The 12,429-nt window shown below is 45.0% G+C and overlaps 2 protein-coding genes across 2 annotated transcripts; both read right to left on the bottom strand.

Annotated features, from left to right (window-relative positions):
• Positions 1-559: 559 nt before the first annotated feature.
• On the bottom strand, positions 560-4,166 carry LOC142564626 (17-beta-hydroxysteroid dehydrogenase type 6-like). The gene is made up of 2 exons (XM_075675695.1): positions 4,035-4,166; positions 560-1,451 (listed from the first exon to the last, which is right to left on the bottom strand). The coding sequence occupies exons 1-2, from the start codon at positions 4,130-4,132 to the stop codon at positions 1,085-1,087; spliced, it is 465 nt and encodes a 154-aa protein (XP_075531810.1). The 5' UTR covers positions 4,133-4,166; the 3' UTR covers positions 560-1,084.
• A 4,517-nt stretch (positions 4,167-8,683) lies between these two features.
• LOC142564624 (dehydrogenase/reductase SDR family member 9-like) lies at positions 8,684-11,176 on the bottom strand. Its single transcript, XM_075675691.1, has 2 exons — positions 10,935-11,176; positions 8,684-8,902 (listed from the first exon to the last, which is right to left on the bottom strand). The coding sequence occupies exons 1-2, from the start codon at positions 11,137-11,139 to the stop codon at positions 8,688-8,690; spliced, it is 420 nt and encodes a 139-aa protein (XP_075531806.1). The 5' UTR covers positions 11,140-11,176; the 3' UTR covers positions 8,684-8,687.
• Between the last annotated feature and the right edge of the window lie 1,253 nt (positions 11,177-12,429).

Genomic DNA, 12,429 nt, shown 5'->3' with positions numbered 1-12,429 from the left:
TCGGCTGCATCCGTTTTTTTTCTAATTCATATCGACATTTTCCTGTCCATTGAGATTGCACATACCCTTTTTCGTGCAATCGTTGGTTGCGCTGAACTTACTACCTTCTCAATTTTAATCGTTAACCTCTCAAGATTTAGTTCTAAAAACGGAGAGAAAGCAAGAAAAAAGGCAGGAGGGCAACCAGACGAACATCGATTTCGTTACCCTACACCGGGGGAAGGAAAAGGAGGAATAGCTCCACAAGTTAACATTAGAAGAATGCGGCGACCTTACACTTTTAATCCGTTAGCAATAAGAGTGTCAAAGCGGCAAAAATTTTATGTGTCTGAAGTGTGGGAACGCAGTCATGTTGTAGAGGCAGAGAGGGGATGGGAGAACTGTTTGCAAGCGTGTGTTCATATATACAGGAAGATCATCTTTAAGTTTTATGAAAATTTTAAAAATTGCCTGTTGCAGATAGCATAATTCTCCTCTTGAGCTGACTTATTCCAAAAGGCGCACAGTACTAGCCGGAGAAATAAAAATAATTCGAGAAAATAAGAAACTTCGCAAAAGCGCGATGTAGCTCTCGACTAATGCTCTTCACCTTTCATTCAGTGCGCATGCGCTCAAAAAGTGCAACAACGCGTTCAATGCCTTCGCCCTTGAAGGCGGTCCGAACCAGTGTACTGGTGACCTCTCTTAAGACAGAGGGCGATTGTGCACTGTAAGTAGTGCGGTTTAGAGCCGATAGTTAACTACTTGTGGCTTGCAGGCTAGTTTATGCGGATTTCGGTTTCTCAACAAACTGTTTATTGTGTGTTCTTTGTCCCCGGAAACGGCCGCAGCATGTGGCGAGCATTCGCAGTAGACGCGGGGGCAGAGTTCCTTGGGCTGTTCACAGGGCCCTTACTTTCCCGGTATGCTGATTATGTATTGCCACACGGCATTGACAAGTACACACTGGAGCCCCTGAACTTATCCAGGAGTTTGTAGGCCGACACCTCTTGTTCGCAGTCGCTGAATCGTTAGAATACAAGAGTCACTAGAGTGAAGAGATCTGCTTTTCCTCGTAGATCGGGAACCTTGAGTAAAATTTCCATTACGTCCAAATGCGGGACAACCGCCATGTTCCATCGAGCAAACCAGCTCTTGTTGCCTTGCGAAAGGCAACCAGCAAGAAGTCAATGAGTTCGGCTGGTGCTTCCCGACAGACTAAGTAAAAGACCGGCTCCCATAGACCCCAGGCGGCGTAGTTAGGCTTGGGTTCTTTCTCCCTGACGGCGAGCACCATCTGATCAACAACTTCATTAATATCGTCACGTCTCGTCAGATCTGCGATTGTCGCAGCTGTCTTCATCCAGTCGGCGACTTCCTGCTCCGTGAAGTCTTCGAGCGACTCGCGAGGCAGAAGGCTCAGCTGCTGACGGGTAGCCTCCATAGAACCGACGTCGGAGAGGATCCGTGTCCTGGTGAGTGGGTTAGGAACAAAAAGAAGATATGTAAGACATCGTCAGATTTATTAGACGCTGTAAATGCTGGGAGGATGGTAAAGCGGATGCCAGCGTGCGGGATTCCACAGCGTGGTATCCCCCCAGTGCGGATCCCACCCGGGATGGGAATCGATGTAAGAGAGGCTTATTGTGCTGTTTGCTTCTACTGAAAAAAATTGGTGATAATTTCCACAGCATACAAGAGTCATGAGGTGATCTTAAACGTTACCTTACATGCACCGCTTGTGTTTATCTACGTAAGTAACACACAGAACACACAGCGAGACGTGCTTGCTGAAGGCATTGTGAGACATTTGTCGTAGCCTCCGTGTCGGTTAGAACTGTCATTTTCGTTAACACGACGCATCGTATCGTGGCTGAAATTGGAGGAAGGCCACTTGCACAGTCTCGTCTTGACGTTACGGTACTCTAAGGCGGCTTTGCGTCTGTACGCCCTTTGTCGCTTGTTCGCGTACATTAACTTGCACGGTGTCTATTTCTCAGAGATAGCGAAAACTCATCGTACCGTACCTTGAATTCACATTCTTGCAGTTTATCTGCAACTGTTTCCATGTCCAGAAGCAGCGCTGACTTCGTTGAAGAAACCTCAAACGAGGCATGATTTCTGACGGCACTTTTCCTTTCTACCATGCTCCTCCCATGTATGTGAGTTGCCATGAGCGAAAGTAGTAAGGCTGTTAGAGCTCGTTTTGAGACCTTATTGGTTTCTACCCATTCGCTGCCTCTTCTGTTTATCTTCTCTCTCCTTCCTCTCTAGGCTGTAGTACGTAAGCACAAAGGTAAGCACTGCCACTTTTGCAGTGCTGCTGCTTGATGGGGGAAGAGGGTGTGACATGCATAAGTAGCTCCAGAGTGCATTGTGCCATTGTGCTGTAAAGCAGTTCCAGAAGGTTAGGGAGTTCCAGAGAGCTGTCCTTGGAAAAGACTAAGGAACCCAAAACAACACATAGTTTTTGAGTTTGCCTTTACGATTTGCCACACTTCTGCCATGCAGATATACACATTCTCAACCCCCCCCCCCCCCCGAAGCGTGCAAAATATTAGCATCAGCAGTAGATAAGTCAAAGGAAAAAGCAAAGAAAGCGTTGCTTTAAGAATCAAGGTGCGGAATTCGCATAAATTTTTATTGTAAGTGCTTATTGCAATTGGCCGGCCGCCATCGATGATAGTATGTCCAGTATCACTGAAAAATGACACTTGCTCTTACTTATAGATCTAGGGCCACAAAGTGTTTTGTTAATATAGGCGAAAGTCATCGTCGGAAAAGTTATACCCGAGAGCATTTGCCCATCAGCTTGCCTATGCGCCTATAACGATCCTTATAAGGGGTGGCGTGATCATACCTACGCCACTGCCATGGTCACTGCTGCGTCCAAAGGCACCCATGGTCAGGTTTATGAATGATGTTTATCAATGTATTAAATGTCGTGATAAAAAACTGTGTTATGGTTGTCGCGAATATTAAAGACGTCTGCATAAATAGTCTGTGCAGGAGTACGTTTATCTAGGTCAGTGACTTGTAGGGGACCCCGCTTTATGAGGAGGGAGATTTACAGGATAATAAATATGGATTAGAGTGCATAGGGCAGGCATAGCGAAATTATGACTGGGAGCTTACCACAGTCATTGAAAAGTGCACAATCATTGCATTCTACCAGTGCTAACATATGGGACAGAAACTTCTAGGATAACAAAGAAGCTCAATAGCAAGTTAAGGGCCCCGCAAATATCGATGGAAAAAAATTTACGCGTAAAATTATGACATACGAAGATAGCGGGTAGACCAGAGAACAGACGGCGAAAGCCGATATCCTTGTTGACATTAGGAGGGATAAATGGATCTGGACAGGCCATGTAATGCGTAAGGCAGATAACTGGCGGAGCGTAAATGTTACAGAAAGGGTGCCAGGAGAAGGGAAGTCGGTGACGGCAGAAAGTTAAGCAGGGCGATGAAATTAGAAAATTTGTGGATGCTAGTTGGAATTAGCTAGCGCACTTGAGACCGGGCAGCTGTAGATCGCTGGGAGAGGGCTTCGTCCCGTAGTGGAAATAAAAATAGGCTGATAATGATGGTGATAATGATGATGACATTGACAGCTAAGGGCATCGGATTCGTGCATGCTATTGTTGACATTGTCGAATGCAGTTATATTGTGAAATTCATAGTCCTCTCATCTGTGATTGGCTGGGAGCGCTGCCACACCTTCTCTGAGTGTATTAATATGTCAAGATAGCGCAATAATGCATCTGAGAAGCTCAGCAAGTGCGCGTCCCCATACGTCTCGTTTGATCTGCACAAGATTGCGAACGTCACCCTAGAAGTGAAACTAAAGATGGAGCTCACGAACTCGTGCCACTACCCTGGCCACCTTGCATCTGTTCCTTGCTGTAACCTCGTTATTTGCATGCATACCTATCGCTACTAGCAAACAAATGCACAGAAATTCAAATCGCGAGGAAGTGCGTTCTGGAAACATTTGATGTATCCAGAAGTCATTTGGGGACACAATACAATGAGCTTGAGATGCACGGTCTCACCTGTATGCAGTGGGCTCCACGGTGGCGACGTACACACCCTTGTCGCCGCATTCCCTGCGCAGTCCATCAGCCAGCGAGATGACTGCGTGCTTTGTCATGCAGTAAACAACACCCGTGGGTACCGTGCTTCGACCTGTGGTAATTCATTTTCAATCAATCAATCAATCAAACAATCAATCAATCAATCAATCATTCATTCAATCAATTTTATCTTCAACAACACTTGTGTACACAAGCAAAGAGCCACCAATTTATATTATGGCAACTTTGCCCCCTTTCCTATGGAACGGAACATTTTGTGATTGCCGAAAGACAGATGTTGCGTTCATAAATATTAAATACAAGCACATATATAAGCGTTATAGATTGATGAACGAAACAGTCAAACCATTATATAGATTTCAGTAAATCGGTCGTTAAACAAAGCTAATAATCACAATCGAGATCAAGCCGTAAAGCGTCTGCCGATATCTTCTATTTAACATTGTCTTATAACTTAGGTACACTTTGTAGATTTTTGCAGTTTTTTAGACGTTCGTAAGACACCTGATGGGCGCCAGTTTAGGAAAATTACACGAGTGTTGATTCACGGCCAAAAAACAAAAACTTAGCAAACTTACAACGTGTGTGTTACAGCTATATTTGACAAAACGTGGCTACGGCACCTACTTCCTTACGCCGCCTCCCACAAATTGGTGACGCGAACGACCGAGCCCAGCTATGCCAGCGTCAACCCACAATGCAATTTCGGGTAGCATGCGTGGGTTTATTAACAGCTTTCTTTTACCAAAAAAATATCACATACACGTGACGCCGGCGGCAGAAACGATGTTCCACATCCGCCGTCAAGGCCATGCACTGTCGCGACTGTGGATCCAACCTGTCTTCGACAAATGCAGGATTGCATCTATGAGAAAATCAAGCCCTACTCCAGAAATTATCGAGGCTGTCGCAATTGCACTCGCGGGAAATAACTGTGCCAGTTGTCCTTCGATAGCGTTGTGTGAAATAGAGCCGACCAACCTTTTTTTTTTCAAATGCCAGGGTGCGATAGCGGTACGAGCAGATTCTGTGCGCATGTGTGATCTTGTTTTTTGCGAAGTGGTCACTTCACAACTAGCCGGGCACCGGCAAAATAAACGTTTCTTTTGAAAGTCAGCACTGTGCCTGTGCACTTCGTGTGCCTCCTTTGTCTTTGTCGGTTCCCGCGCTCTAGACTTCCACTAAGATGTGTGCAAGTAAAAATTGTCAGTATTGAAACACTCCAATTAAAAAACAAAATAAATTCCACCACATACACGTACACGCAATGTGTTCGATTCGGCAACATTGACAGGAAAAACTCTGTGTAAATGTATTTGTGCTAGCCAAAATTTGAGCCAGCGATGTTTCGCGAGTGTGTCTGCTGTTTCTTGTGCTATAAGGCCCAACATATTTTGGTAAGTCTAAGGCAACATTACCTATAAGACCGCCAAACAAAAACTACAATCCTCAAATTCTTGTACGCGATTTCAATGACTACGATGTTGCCGACGAATACGATGTTGCCGCATTTAACAAAGACGGTGAGTCTAGTGTTCTGTATTTACCTAAAGTAAGCCGTACTGGTTTCCTTTAAGCTCGCTTTAGCGGTCCATCTTCTTTATTGTTTTTTTTTCGTTTATTATGCGGAGAATTCCTTCTATGGGGTTGATCGAGACGTGCCATTTGTTAACGTTTGCTTGATTAAGATGGCAAAACTCTCTTAAAACAAGCTTTTAACTGGAACTCGTCACTTATTTAGGCTGTAATCGAACTTCAAGAGGATGTTCCCGCACCCCATATTCTAAAGCGCCTCATACCGTTTGAAACGCGCTGTGCGTAACATAGCTAAGTAATTGAATCCCCGGCCTTAACGTGCCAAGACCACAATCTTATTACGCGGAACGTCATAGTGGAGCCTCCGGATTCACTTTGACCACCTGGGTTTTTGTTATCCTGAACCTAAACATAAGTACATGAGCGTTGTTGCATGCCCCCCTCCCCACCGAAATGCGGCCGTCTCGGTAGAGACCGAACCCATGACTTCACACTCGGCAGCGTCACGACGTAGCTTCTATGACGTCACTGCCAACATAGACGTAATATTATGATACACTTGCTTCAGTTATACTTTAGGTATACATTCGGTCACAGTAGGCTTGGCTTGTCACGCAGAAATTCTGTGATTTTGCAGCTTTTTTTCTCGTTGCTGCTACTGCCGATTCTCTGGTCGCATTCGCTAGTAAGTAAGTCCCATTCGTTAGTAAATCGCATTTAGCTGAACATTTCTAGCACTTAACATTTTTTTTTCGGCCATGGTTCATGCAAGATACTGCAAGCGAAATTTCACTTTTTCTTTTACCTCAGTCAGTCAGCTTCTGCGCCTTGATCAAACTCAAAGATTGCCACACCTTCACACTCACCGAGGACGCTTCCTGTAATGACGAGACGTCCTTTCGCTTTCCTCAGAAGTGGAAGAAACTTCTTTGCCACGCTGACCACACCGAAAACGTTGACGTCAAAGATTTTCCTAATGGATGACATGCTTGCCCATTCGAGGAGGCCGTGACTCGGTACGCCAGCGTTAGCCACCACGGCCCATAACCCTGCCCAAGCCAAAAAAAAAAAGGAGGTCAATTGCCTTATTTGTCAAATGATTTCTCTGTGCTAATTTCGTTCAGTCTAAAATAAAAGAAAGGTAGACAATGTCCAGAAAAAGGACGGTAATTCCTAATCATGCGAAAGCGTGAGGTTTGGGATGCCACGTTTCGTGCGATAACGACCAGCACTGGCTTTCCCGTCACCACATCAAGCTATGTAAGTGTCGGATGAATGATTGTCTGGTGAAGGAAGATGATAGCAGACGAAATTTCGCAGTCGTAATGGAAAATAAAACACATATCAGCATTTCAGTGCCCGTATGTATCACTGATTTCATAAGAAAAATGAAATATGCTACAACCAATGCACTAGAATTGCCTATTATATTTTAGGTATGTAGTCGCGGCTGCTCTGCGTTTTGTTTATGCGATTAAGGCATCATTACGACATTCTAAACGTCCACATATGTTTCATTTTGCATGCATATTTTGTTCTAATCACGTGACGCTATGCTTACGACAGAATCCTGCCCATACGGCAATACCTATCCTAAATTCAATTCGTGTGCCCCAAGTATGCTCAGTTTCAAGCTTGACAAACTTCCACTGAACAGTCAGCTTTCTTCTTACTCTGCCGAAATTTCTAAACATAAATTCAGCATACTATTTTATGGGCATTGGGTTTTATCATAAAGGAAACTGTACGAATTACAGCATAATGACCCCATTGTAACGTGCTTTTTTTCTGACATGGAGAAACCAAAGAAATATGCAAGGTGTTAACGCGAAATCCCCAAAACAACACCTTTAGAGACATAGTGATCACGCTCTAATAGTTGGTATAAAGAATCTTCGAAACGTTTCTTATACCAGCACAACTGGAACATGAGCAAAACGAGAACAATGTAAAAGCGGGAGCAAACGTTTCGACAAGAGGACTTGTCTTTTTCAATGTTCAAGGCTTGAAAAAGACTCATCGTCCTGAGTTTCCATCTCCCGCGGAACAGCCTGTGCTCCTCAGACCGAGAATGTCACGCTGTTCTAAGTTCGCGTCGCGGTACATGTGAAACGCAAACTTCAGACATGGTTCTGTCGGTTGAACATGAATTGCAGTCACATAAAACACGGTGCAAACCGAAAGAAACTTCACGCACGCAATACATAGCCAAGTCTGAAAAGCGAAGCTTTCATAGCTTATTACTTCGGGCATGTTATGCCTAAATGCAGGTATTCGGTGTCCGAAAAAATTAACTGTGCAGTGGGGAAAGAAACAAAAATATTATCATAATCGCGAATGACATCGCCCTTTCAAGTGCGATATGAGAGCACGAGGCCTGTAGCTCGTCTGGCAACGTCTGTGGGGTGCGCTCGGACAACAGATGTACGAGAACAATCCTCACGCACCGCCGGAGCTACAAACCGCCCCTCATTGCTCATATAACTCTAGCAATATTTCACCAAGTGTTCAACAACATGCAGCGTCGTGTGCACAGATGTTTTCAAGCCGGTGGTAGAGAGAGAGAAACAGCCTTTTGCAGGTGGTAGACGTTTCGCGCAACTCCAGTAGTGATCCAAACTCTGTCAGAAGTAGAACTTCTTGGACACCCAGTATGTGGTTAAACATACACTAACAGCAGTGAGCGGCGCATGCAGGTAAACAAGAAATACGCATATATTTTTCTCGTGCAGGTAGATTATGAGGTTTGCATTTGAAGTACAGTGCGTGCAGGCCATGATGAGCCTAATACGGTCGAGGAAGTTTAGTTCTTGCCTTGATCCTTGATAATTTCTTGCTCAAAAAGTGTCTAATATATCTCTAGGGTTGCTTCTGTCATTCGCTGAATACTTATTTTGTGTGTGCAACCGGAAACTTACACTGGCAGCACTTTACCATTTACAGCAAACATATAAAAGATGACCCTCAATACGCGGGTCGCGCATAGCTCCATGCTACGTTCGTTGTGCTTGAGCAAGCAGTTAATGCAGCTTTTTTAACATACGTTTCAGTCAACAGAAACTTAAGCATATAATTTCACTTGCTTTTAGTTCCTAGAGTATTCTTCACAGCCACGAGGGCATTATCCATCTCCTCTTCTTTTGTGACATCCAGTTGAAGCACGTGGACGTTAGGTTCCTTGGAGAGTTCACAGGCATCCTCGCTTGAGGCATTCAGGCAACCGGCATACACCATAAAGCCATTGCGGGATAGTCGCTTAGCAAGCAGGTTTCCAAAGCCTGTGTCGCAGCCTGGCAAAGAAAAGGTAACGTGAGTGCCCAAGCACCCGCTACATGGTGAGAAAACGACTCAGAATTTCCATTGTTACTTCCTCACTAGAAAGAACAACCATCTACAGTTAAAAAATAACTAGATATATAAGTCGTGGGCTCCGTTTACCTAAAACAAGACCATAATTAGGTTTAACCATATTTTGCTCAATACTACAGACCGCTGTGAAGAACCAAGTCCAGTATATATCAGTACTACCAACACATTCAATGATCATCACCAGTGCTACATATTTCATCCACAAAAAGGAAACAAGAAGGAATTCTTAAAGGGGTCCGGAAACGCGTTTTGAACATACTAACAGGTCGCCGCTCCGTAGAAGACGCTAATGCGAACACGTGCGCCAAATATCATTGCAGTGCATGCCGCATGGAATTCATAAAGTCGCGTCCAAAACAATGAAAAATCACTTGCTCTCACCTCTGCATTGTCCTAATGCAGCAGCATCGCAAGCACAGATTCCCACCAACAGCTATTGACTGATTTGACTGATCGTGGGAACTGTCTCGGTAACACCATTACTTCTAATGTTGACCAAAATAAATGAAAAATAAATGTATATCTGCAATCTCAAAAAGAAACAAATTATTTCATCTTTGCACTGCCAGTCTACGCACGACAGTTGTTCTTGGCAGGGCCTACTGCGTGTGGCCCCCGAAACTATAACGGCATGCTGTGTAGCGTAGCTTACCATGGCCGCCACTCGGTGGCGCGACCAACCCTCTCACCGACGAAAAGCTCAACTTTATGTGCAGCCTTACCCCATGCCAGCTACCCTGTGTAGCTTCCAGAGCGCCAGTGAAGACGAAAGGAGCGCGAAAGCCGCGCAGCCGAGAGGTAACTGCTAAAATGATTCGAAAAAAATTTCGCAGCAGTGTATTCGTGAGGCGGCGTTCTTCGTTAGTGAGGTCACTCTACGATTCATTAGAAAATTGTGTAAGGGTCCCTTCAATACAGCGCGCAGTGTGGAGAATAAGACAAAATTATTCATGGTCACAATTATTTCAATGCTGACAGTGCCAACAATGTGAAACTGACGCGCGATCCACATATCCTGACGGCAACAAATTCCCACTCAAATTATTGTTTAGCGTGCCAAATTTCCGTTGATGGCAAGCTCTGAACTAGACAGTGTATTGACTGCGCTGTCCTTTTGTTGTCGCCCTTAAACGCGTGCCTGCGTCAGAAAAACGTTCTACTCGTCAAGCTGGCATCAAATGCTGAAGTGAGAGCCAAACAGACGGGCAGATGCTCTTTTGCCACTGTGTATTCGGCGTTCACTACCTTCAAAATGAAGGACCCACCACATTGCAAACACGCGTATCCGGCGACGTATTTCGCGGCATGAATAATTTCCTGGGGCAACATTGTTGGCCGAAGCACAACAGCAACCTTCGTGGAGCAGATGTTGCAATTACTGGCCTTCGCTGCTCCCACACGGGACGTTCATGTCCGCAATGGCTAAACGCACCTCGTTATTATTCAATCAAATATGGTTTGAACTTTCACTTCTACTTCACGGGAGAACTTGGGCGACATCACACCTAATGCAAGTATGCATTGTATGAAACAAAAATTTATGCCTTACTTCTTCTACATTTAGCATGCTATAGCTCCTTGAGTGCTCATCATGACTGTTGCGCCACTTTATGTCCACTTAATTGCAAAATTCCGGTTCAGCGATGTCCGATTTCTTCCGTATCACATCGGTCCACCTCGTTATATACACAAAAGCTTCCCAAACACTTCATTTGGCAGATGTTTCCTTACACTAATAGACGACAACTCTGGGCTCTGTTGTACGCATTACGCCACCCGCCAAAGCTTCCTCCTTTCATTGACTCTCAACCAGAAGATACACCAATTTCTTCTCTAATCCCTGCTGCTGTATTTCTATTTCAAATAAGAATCATATGTTCTCTGAAAATATTCGGCCTTGTACACAGCTTACAGTTAGTGGGAACATTCATGAGCGAATAAAAATGCACTCACCCGTCACCAGCACAGCTTTGCCGTCACCGTCAACAAGCTTCCTGAAGAATCTAGACGACAACAACCGTGCAATCCCAAAACTAACCAGGAGCACAAGGAACCAGGAACCGAAGTAGGTACCCAAGTCGAGCATAAGCGGCAATCGCTTCCAGAGTTTCCAGATGGGAAGGATCAAGGCGAAGAAAAGTATCCACCTTGTAGTCATGTCCTTGCCTGCGAATGTTCCGAGTTATTACTTGCGTATTGGACTGGGGTGGTAATAATGGATAACATGTGCGAGAAGATCAAATCCATAATGCTAGAACGTTACATTACGCGTCGCCTCATCAGCCAGCCAGCCAGCCAGCCAGCCAATCAATCAATCAATCAATCAATCAATCAATCAATCAATCAATCAATCAATCAATCAATCAATCAATCAAGTGATCCATTTAACTTTTTTCTATCTATCTATCGACTAAACTTAATCGACGAAGTACTTTCTGCTTGTAGCATTGTTTTTCTCAGTCCAAAGCGCTTGTCAAATAATAAATTAGTAGTCTATTCATCTCAACAAGTTATTCGTAGAGTAAGTACACACGTGTAGGAAGATAAATCTAAGAAACCATCATGTCGCAAACCATTACTGATTGAAAAGTCTTGTACCACTCCAGATAGGCATAACCCAGGAGTGATTGGGAATCTTTGGCTTCAGAACGGTTTTACCAGCGTGCGAATTTCTTCCGCAGCTTTCTCAAGTTCGCCATTTATACCGGCGAGATAAGGAAATTTTAGAGACGACACAATTGGGGGGGGGGGGGGGGGGGGGGGGTCCGGAACGAATGTGGGCTGCGCGAAGGTGTAAAAAAAGTTAAACAGATCGGATGCGTTTCTAATTAACAATTTTCAGCTCCGTATCTTACCTGCAACTCAAGGGGGAATTCACGCAGTATAGCCGACCACCGCTGCCGACTGCTCACTCGGCAGGCCAGGAAAAGAGATTAAGCGAGTGAGCGCATTACGTAAGGCGGCTTTCCGGCTCAAACTGCGCTCGGCGATTGGCCCCACTCACGGTGAAACCAGCTCGCCGTAACACGTTCGAGACGGGGGCCCAGCACACACGCACGCGACGACGTTCCTTACCTTGACACAATATTCGCCGACGGCCGCCAATACAGCTCGGAAATTGCGTGCTCTTGTGGCATTGAAACGTAGGGCCGACCGATCTGGGTTCCGATATGTTATCGTTGTCCTTATAAGGCCGACTGGAAAGGAGGAGCAATGAGATGGCGACTGGGGGAGACGGGGGTCAGCGACAGAAGGGCATCGCGTTTTGGCGGTGTAACTATTCAGCCTCTGGAACAGGAACTGAACATGCAAAAAACATTTACAAACAGGAAATGAAGCAGTCAAGAGGTCGACGACTGAGCAAAAACGGCTACAGATGTTATGGAATGCAGTGCTTGCGGTTTGTTGGCACGGCTTACTGAAGGGTGTAGACTTCCAGTTTTGATGT

The sequence above is a fragment of the Dermacentor variabilis genome, chromosome 11 (genome assembly GCF_050947875.1).
Source record: "Dermacentor variabilis isolate Ectoservices chromosome 11, ASM5094787v1, whole genome shotgun sequence".
Classification (NCBI taxonomy): Eukaryota; Metazoa; Arthropoda; class Arachnida; order Ixodida; family Ixodidae; genus Dermacentor; species Dermacentor variabilis.
The sequence above is the reverse complement of the archived record's forward strand: the minus strand, read 5'-3'. Positions and strand labels throughout refer to the sequence as shown.